Source organism: Micromys minutus (assembly GCF_963924665.1).
Source record: "Micromys minutus genome assembly, chromosome: 10".
Classification (NCBI taxonomy): Eukaryota; Metazoa; Chordata; class Mammalia; order Rodentia; family Muridae; genus Micromys; species Micromys minutus.
In genome coordinates, this window is record NC_137979.1 from 21,133,123 (window position 1) to 21,141,036 (window position 7,914).

General features: G+C 49.4%; 3 protein-coding genes across 5 annotated transcripts; 1 reads left to right on the forward strand and 2 right to left on the reverse strand.

The window, feature by feature from the left end:
• Positions 1 to 700: 700 nt before the first annotated feature.
• Positions 701 to 4,870, reverse strand: CYB5D1 (cytochrome b5 domain containing 1). 2 transcript variants are annotated; one of them, XM_080923948.1, is made up of 4 exons: positions 4,615 to 4,870; positions 4,455 to 4,531; positions 4,111 to 4,329; positions 701 to 3,550 (listed from the first exon to the last, which is right to left on the reverse strand). In XM_080923948.1, the coding sequence occupies exons 1-4, from the start codon at positions 4,772 to 4,774 to the stop codon at positions 3,320 to 3,322; spliced, it is 687 nt and encodes a 228-aa protein (XP_080780074.1). In that variant the 5' UTR covers positions 4,775 to 4,870; the 3' UTR covers positions 701 to 3,319. The 2 variants fall into 2 exon arrangements, with proteins under 2 accessions (XP_080780074.1, XP_080780075.1); XM_080923949.1 differs by lacking the exon at positions 701 to 3,550 and adding an exon at positions 3,571 to 3,674.
• Positions 4,871 to 5,122: 252 nt separating this feature from the next.
• NAA38 (N-alpha-acetyltransferase 38, NatC auxiliary subunit) lies at positions 5,123 to 6,152 on the forward strand. The gene is made up of 3 exons (XM_080923172.1): positions 5,123 to 5,445; positions 5,648 to 5,831; positions 5,986 to 6,152. Exons 1-3 carry the CDS (start codon positions 5,365 to 5,367, stop codon positions 6,096 to 6,098), a joined length of 378 nt encoding a protein of 125 aa, XP_080779298.1. The 5' UTR covers positions 5,123 to 5,364; the 3' UTR covers positions 6,099 to 6,152.
• A 774-nt stretch (positions 6,153 to 6,926) lies between these two features.
• Positions 6,927 to 7,687, reverse strand: TMEM88 (transmembrane protein 88; the record flags this gene model as incomplete). 2 transcript variants are annotated; one of them, XM_080923895.1, is made up of 2 exons in its annotated part: positions 6,927 to 7,332; positions 7,478 to 7,687. In XM_080923895.1, 2 exons carry the CDS (start codon positions 7,685 to 7,687, stop codon positions 7,078 to 7,080), a joined length of 465 nt encoding a protein of 154 aa, XP_080780021.1. In that variant the 3' UTR covers positions 6,927 to 7,077. The 2 variants fall into 2 exon arrangements, with proteins under 2 accessions (XP_080780021.1, XP_080780020.1); XM_080923894.1 differs by having other exon boundaries at positions 6,927 to 7,347.
• Between the last annotated feature and the right edge of the window lie 227 nt (positions 7,688 to 7,914).

Consider the following 7,914-nt stretch of genomic DNA (forward strand, 5'->3'; position numbering starts at 1 on the left):
CGAGCTGGACACACAACCGCACTCCAAGTCTACCACCCAGCCCGACCAATACATGACCGTTGTTTTTGAGACTGTTTTTTTTTTTAAATGTATACAGGTGTCAGATTCCTCAAAAGCAGAGTTACAGTCAGTGGTTGGTTACCTACCATGTGGGTGCTAGAAACCGAACCCTGGTCCTCTGGACGGACAGTCAATGTTGACCACTCTGCCATCTCCCTAGCTCCATATGTGACTTCTTAAGTATTTCTGTCTTTGTGGAAAGAAGTGAAAATCAGGGGGCTGGAGAGATGGCTCAGCGGTTAAGAGTTCAATTCCCAGCAACCACATGGTGGTTCACAACCATCTGTAATGCAATCTGATGCCCTCTTCTGGTGTGTCTGAAGACAGTGACAGTGTACTCATATACATTAAATAAATGATATTAAAAAAAAGAAATTAAAATCAGGCATATACATTATGCTAACAGAGTGGTGGCCATGCAGGCTTTCTTCCTACTACCCTCCCTGATTTCCCCTAACTTCTTTGACAATGGTGTCACGACTCTCCCGACTCTTTAGTCACTAGAGCCACCTGGTGGCCAAAAAGGAAATCACAAGCAGATCACCCACAACTATCTGCGGGGTAATTTTGAGTCGTGGCTCTGTGGAAGGATAGACACACGAGTTATTGCAAACACAAATTCCTCGATATTGGAGTTCATCAGTCATATTTATTGAGCAGCAGCTCTGTGACCGGCAATGAGAAGACAGAATTGAGTGAGGTCTCTGCCCCCATGAGCTTACAATCTAGCAGCTGGCTGCTCTCACCCAGTCTACAGTCTTAAAGTGACAGCATAGAGAAAATGCATACTGCTGAGAGAGAACCCATGGGAGAAGTGGGGCCAAAAACAGACTAAGGAAAAAAAAAACAGAATAGTTAGGATAACCAAGGTGCAAAATAGAAGGGCGTGGTGCACCAAGAACAGTTTCTGTGTTAACTTAGGCAAGAGCCCTCTCGGCTTGCGGGACAAGGACTATGAGGGGAGACCATGGGCAAGGAAGGCAGGGCCTGATTTATGCAAGGCTTTTTGAATTTAGGGCTTTATTCCAAAAGCATGAAAAACCTACTGAAGATCCGAGGCAGAGAGTAAGATACTTGGGTTTGTGAAGGCAGAGGTAGAAACTGGACCTCAGGAAGTTCCCCAGCAATCTGAGACAAAGGTGGTTATTATATTAGACAAAAGAACAGACTCCAAAGATTCCCGGAGATAGAACTGAAGAGTGATTGGACATACATGGAAAGGAGTCTGACAAGAAGCTGTGAACAGGCAGGTGATCTCTGAGTTCTTGGCCAGCCAGGGCTAAGTAATGACACCCCAGTTGATCTATGAGTTGGGTGTTCTGGGAAAGAGATGTCTGGGCAGAGTACACAGCCCAGAACGCTCCCTGGGAAAGTCATGGGAAGCACTGCTTTGGCTCTCGAATAGTTTAAGACTCAGAAGAACAAATAAGAATGCACATAGATCATTTCCAAGATAACTAAGTATCTCCACGGATCCAAACAACTTATAGACTGGTAGGTTACATGGGACTAAGTGAAAGTCTTCAGCATCAGTAGATTAAGAAATCGATGGGCTGGAGAGATGGCCCAGTGGTTGACAGCAGTTGAGAGCACTGACTGCTCTTCCAGAGGCCCTGAGTTCAAATCCCAGCAACCATATGGTAGCTCACAACCATCTGTAATGGGATCTGATGCCCTCTTCTGGTGTGTCTGAAGACAGAGACAGTGTACTTATATAGAATAAATAAAGAAGAGTTTGATCCCACCTTTGTTCATGCTTCCCACAGTCGCCCTCTCAGAAGACAGTGCATCCCACCTAGTGTCTCATGGGGGTCATGGTACCTTACTGTGCAGCCAGAGGCTGCCACTGGGAAGATGCAAGCTCCTTGTCTCATATTTGCCTGCTGCTGCTGCAGGGAAGTTCACCTGTCAGTTCAGTTACTATGTTGTTTTTTGTGTCGAGACAAGGTTTCTCTATGTAGCTCTGGCTGTCCTGGAACTTGTTTTGTAGACCAGGCTGACCTGGAACTCATGAGTACCACCTGTCTCTGCCTCCCCAGTGCTGGGATTAAAGGCACCACACCTGTTACTCTTAATTACCTCCTCTGTTAGGGATAAAGGGAACCAGAAAAGTCACCATCAAAGTTGTCTGCCTCTCTTAGCTTCCCTCCTTCTGACCCCAACAAACCTCTTTTAGGGTCACCATTTGACAAACTTTGTCTTTCTTGCTGTCTGTAAATGGCAAGGGCTGGTGAAAAAGAAGGGGGTTTGGGTCCCTCACTACAATGTCTTGTCTACAGGCCCTTTCTTCATTCTGGTTTTTCCTGGAGTCAATAAATATCTATCTTGTTGCCCCCAAATAGTCAGAAATCTTGTTATGATATCAACAAGAAGGTAGCCTTAGTAGCCAGTGCTTGGTCAAAATTTAGCCTTCCCTGCCTCTGTCTCCAGGGTACTCTCTTAATTAACTCCCTTCAAACACAGAAAATATTGACGACACAATAGACTTACATTTCCCCATCATGAAACAAGTCTAGGACAAGCTCCAAATACATGGTTTGAGAGCAGCCATCAGAAATGTTAGCATTTGGCAAAGCTACTGAAAATGTTCCTTTACACTGAAAACTGGCCGACTTTCAGAGCCGACGGGTCTGTGTTGTGCTACTGTCACTAGCAAGTGTGCTACTGAACCTCTGTAAATTCCTAAGGCATTATCTGTGAAAGGATGTATTCACTTTGTATGACAGCTATATTAAGCAGTGTAAAAGTCCAGCTTAATTTCAATCATAAATTAACTACATTCACTTTTCCTGGGGCACCAACTAGTAAACATCTTTAGAAAGGAAGTCAACCACCACTGGTGATGCTAATTTCCAAACCCTGTCTTTGTAAATCCTACAAACATCTCATTCTTACCTTTGCTAAAAAAAAAAAGAAAAAAAAAAAAAAACCTCTTCCATCCCTTCATCCCTGTGTCTTTCTCTTACTACTGAAATATTCTGCCTGAGCTTTACCTCCTCCTCACATTCCTAAGAGACTCGGGTCTCTTTTTGTTCTAGAGATTCTCTTTAGGATCCCTCTAATGCTCTTTGAGCAAAACATCCATGAACAAAGGAGCCAGGGACAACCCTTACATGTCAGAAAGGCACAAGAACCACGAGCTGATCCCTAGATGGGAACAGAGGTGTAGGCCCAGGCCCCACAGACCCACACCTTGTTTCCTCAAGGCATAGAAAGAGGCAAACTCAAACATCTTGTGTCTACATGCGCATCTCCTTAACTATAGCTCTGTGAGGTCATCATTGAAATAGAGCAGTATTGCAGGTGTGTGAAATGTGCCATCCATATTAAGATAGTCAAACTCTTCATCTTCATCCCGGATCCCGTTTTCTTCCAGGGTATGATTCATGTTCAAATTCTTCCCATCGTATTTCCATGTGTAGCTGGCAGCATGTGCATTATAGGGAAGATAGCGGTGTAGGATTTCCCACATTGACTCCAGAGCCCCCACCTAAGGAACACAGAAGTATCCACCTCTAGAATTCTGCATGGAACACGGACACACAAACACACACGTGCCCCAAGAGCCAGAAGGGTCCTTATACCTAGATCTTTCAGGATTTGCTCTAAGGAAACTGGGAAGGAAAATAGAAGAGAATCAGTCACAAGAAACAACAGAGCTTGAATCAGAGTGCCTCCACTAGCAGATAAGACCCTTCAGGCATCCCATAGTCCCAGATAAGTAAAGCTGAAGCTACAACATACTATAAAGACACCAGAGTCCTAGCACTTCTAACAAATAAATGGCTCAATCGAGTCAAAGCCTGCCTCTCATTTACCATGGGTCCATAACAGCATACAAGCTTTCCAAGGATCACCATCGCTAAGATGCTGGCCAAGCTCTATGAAGATGACTATGGTAGCTGTGATACAAATATACTTCTAGAGTTCCCAACTCTGGGTACCAGGGTCATCTGCTTTCCTCTGTCGTGTTAATATGAAGGGAAGAAGATGTGGTTCACAGAAGTGATTTCTGGTTCCTTTAGTATGTCCCCAGGTACTAGATCTCACCTGCAGTGTGTGCTCCTGCGATGTAAGAGTGTTAATAATACGGATGTTCCGGGTCCGGGCAGACAGTCGTCCCACCCGGTAATTTACTTCCTTCCACCAGGGTATTCCGAAATCATTGGCCCAGTCTGAACGGGGCAGAGGGGGAGGAATATGCACGAATCGGCCTCTCGGGGTGCGGTATCTCATGCAACCAGTCAATGGATCTATGTGCTTGCGAATCTTCAAAAGCAGGAGTTCGGAGAGAGGATAGGAGCAATCACTATTTCAAGTTCTAGTTATTCCCTGCCATCCCTCCCCTGCTCTCCAGTGCCGCTTCCACCAACCCCACACTCCAACAGACTTACGTCTTTAGTATCTGGATCAAACCAGTGACTAATGTCCTGGCCTGCAACCTCCAGGATGGGCTTCAACAATAGGTCCCCTAAAAAGGAACAGAAGCCGTCAAAGTTCCGCCACCCATGCCAGAACCAGCTCCCCAGCCCTTCCCTAGCGTGTGTCCCTTACCTTTGTATTCCTGTGCAAGCGGTGTTAGATTGTAAACAAATCCCAGGTAAGACACCCATAGGTCGTCGGGCTGGTTGTGTTCCGCTACTTCAGACGGTGTGAAATACCGACGCTGAAAATAATCAAAGTCTGGGCCCGCCACTAGGCCCCGGCGCGGCATGGCTCCTGTTCTATAAGAGGCACAGGCTCTCTCAGTTACTTTCTTGCTCCTCAGCAAACTTACAACTACCAGGTCCCAGAACTACCTGGAGTGCGTTTATCGCTGGCATGGAAACCATTGTCCTTTTCCGGCCACCGTCCACTGGAGTTAAATATACGTAAGCAGGGCGGGGCTTGGGCTGCGCGTGTTCACCGGAAACAGTCTCGATTCCGGCATCAAGCCTTCTGTGTTCCATTAATTCCTAGAGAAAATAAAGGCAATCGTCTCATAACGGAGTGCTGGCTAGATGAGTTAGGGGTAGCAGAAAATATCGACGAGGAGATTAGAACAGGTTTTAAAATCATCAAATTTTAGGCGTTTCTAAAAGCTGTTTAAGACAGGCCAGGTAAAGTTCTCGCGATACTAATAGCCTAGTAGGCATCTAGGAGACTGGCATGCAATACAATATCGCGAGATCTTTGCTGTGGCGGAACCGGAGGCGACGAGGAATTGTGATCTCACGAAAGAGCCTGGGAGCACTCGCGAGATCTGACGCACCGACCCCAAAACGCTCTTAGGAAGTTTAAGGCCCAAAGGAGGTCCCAGGGCCAATGGCCGGAGCTGGGACGACCATGCTACTACGAGAGGAGAACGGCTGTTGCAGCCGGCGTCAGAGCAGTTCGAGTGCTGGGGTTAGCGTGGGCTCGGGTTCTGGAAGAGCAGTCGGCCAGCGACACCGGGCGGGGAGAGGAAGGGGGTGGCGAGGATGAAAAAAGAAACTGCAGTTCCCAGCAGCCCACGGGCTTCGGGCAGAGCCGCGGGGGCTGCTGGGAACTGTGGTTCTAGGGGCGTGCTGTCGAACTGGGCGTCTGAATGCTTGTTCTGCCCTAGCAGGACTCTGATGGGGAACAGGAGGACTCGCCGGCAGCGCGTGCCCGGCAGCAACTAGAGGCGCTGCTCAACAAGACCATGCGAATCCGTATGACAGATGGAAGGACACTAGTCGGCTGCTTCCTGTGCACCGATCGCGACTGTAATGTCATCCTGGGCTCTGCGCAAGAGTTCCTCAAGCCTTCTGGTCAGTGCCCAGGGAATACACACCTATCTCCTCGGGAGTCTGGCGGAAATTCACCGCAAGGCATTTCCTCTTGCAGACCTTACTGCACCCCTTATTTTCCGGGGCGAGACCGATGTTTGCCTGCCGTTCTGATACTTTTTTTTTTTTCCCCCAGATTCATTTTCTGCGGGAGAACCCCGTGTGCTGGGTCTGGCCATGGTACCAGGACACCACATCGTTTCTATTGAAGTCCAAAGGGAGAGTCTGTCGGGGGGTCCATATCTCTGACCAAGACTGCACTTCTCTTTGAGACCATTAAACCCTATGAAAGTGGCCTGCGTCTGTGTGTAGGTCCAAATGTCAGGGTAGGAATAGCACACTCCACCCTTAGAGGTTCATCTGAGTTCAGGAGCTTCCTTGTCCTTTCAGCCCAATGCCTAGGAATCCCAAACCCTCCCTCAAGTTATGAGCTTAAGGCAACAGGCCCTAGGGTGGGCCCCTCCATCTTTCCTCCCACGCTGCTGCTTCAGATTGTAGCGGGAAGGGGTGTCATCCTGCTCCGGAAGACCCATTGTTTCCCACCCCGGCCTGGCAACACTTAGTTCCTTTAAGCTGGGGTCAGAGAACGGGCTCAGGTCCCCAAGGGGAGCTGAGTAGGCAGCCGAAACAAGGCCCTCTCTACGCTATTAATGGGGAAGTGACTTTGGGGTCAGGGCCAGAGAACTCTGGGGTCTGACCAGGAAGAACAGACCAATGCGATAAGAAAAAGGCAGGATGCTGAAAGATGCTCTCTGGTTTGCCCGTTTGTAGTCTTGAGGATTTGTTTCCTATTCCTATTCTGGGCAGGGGCGATTGGATGTGTGCCACCCCTGTATTCACAGAGCACATTCATTTTACAATTTTTTTTTTTTTTTTTTTTTTTATTCGTGATGGTTTCTTCTTGAGTCCTGTCCCTTAGTCCCGTAAATTCTGGAGGAGCTGCACCAGCAAAGGAAGGCACAAAGTCCAGCTCTCCTATTTACACCAGGGAAGGGAAAGAACATGTGCAGGGTCCAGCCCAAACGTTCAGGAATCAAATGTGAATGAATTTTCTGGGACATGGGAATTCTCGCCAGCACTGCGTCCACATTCTGTTGTTCCATCAAAGGGATGCTAGGATCTGACTCAGGCAGCAGTGAGGAGCAGGGTTGAGCAGTACACCCTGGGTTTGCTTCAAGTCCTTGAGAGACCAGGAGGGCAATCGGCAGGATTCTTGACTCTAAGCACCTCAGACCCAGACCTTTCCCGGTGTGGGAACAGGCCGGGAACCTGGTGAGACTGGGATTTGCTTCGGCTGTGGGATGCGCCGGCGCCTGTAGAGGGCTCGGCTGTAAGGCACAAGGCAGTCGGCCAGGCGGAGGCGCAGGCAGAGGCGGCGGTAGGTAGCCAGGGCAAGCACAAGCAACGGCACGAGCAGTAGGAATCCAGTGACCAACAGGGCGGTGAAGCCTGGGTCCCGCAGATGCGCGGTGCAAGGGGGTGCCTGAGAGCGCAGAAACTGTGCGGATAAGAGACATGAGAATGGGCCGCGATCTGCCCAAGAGGAAACAGCCCAAGTGGGAATGTTGTAGCTCAAAGACCACCCACCCACACACCACTCACACATACCCCTTGGGGCACATGCTTACCTGGGAGTGGCAGAGAAAGCCGAAGCCTAACATGATGACAGCAGGTAGCAAGATGGTCCCAAGCACCAGCGCCAGCAGGAGGAGATTGAAAACAGCCACCAGCAGATTCTGAGCCGTTACTAGCACTGCACAGGCCCAGCAATCTAGGGGATCCCGGGGCTCTGGGCCGCCAGCGAGAACGGGGCGCTGGGCTCCGGGGACCTCCGCCATGGCCTGGTTAGTTCCCGCCCCGCACGGCCGCAGTCCTTATAGCCCTCTTTCCTGCCCCTCCCCCGGGGCAGTCTCTCCCCACCCCGCCCCCCACTACCTTATCCTGGAATGCAGCTCTAGGATTAGGCATCCTCATCCTAAGGAGCAGACTGTGGTTCTGGACATTCCACAGGCTCCTCCGGGAGGGGCTCGCCACCGCCCTCCCCTCAGTCAGTCCCTGGACCCTT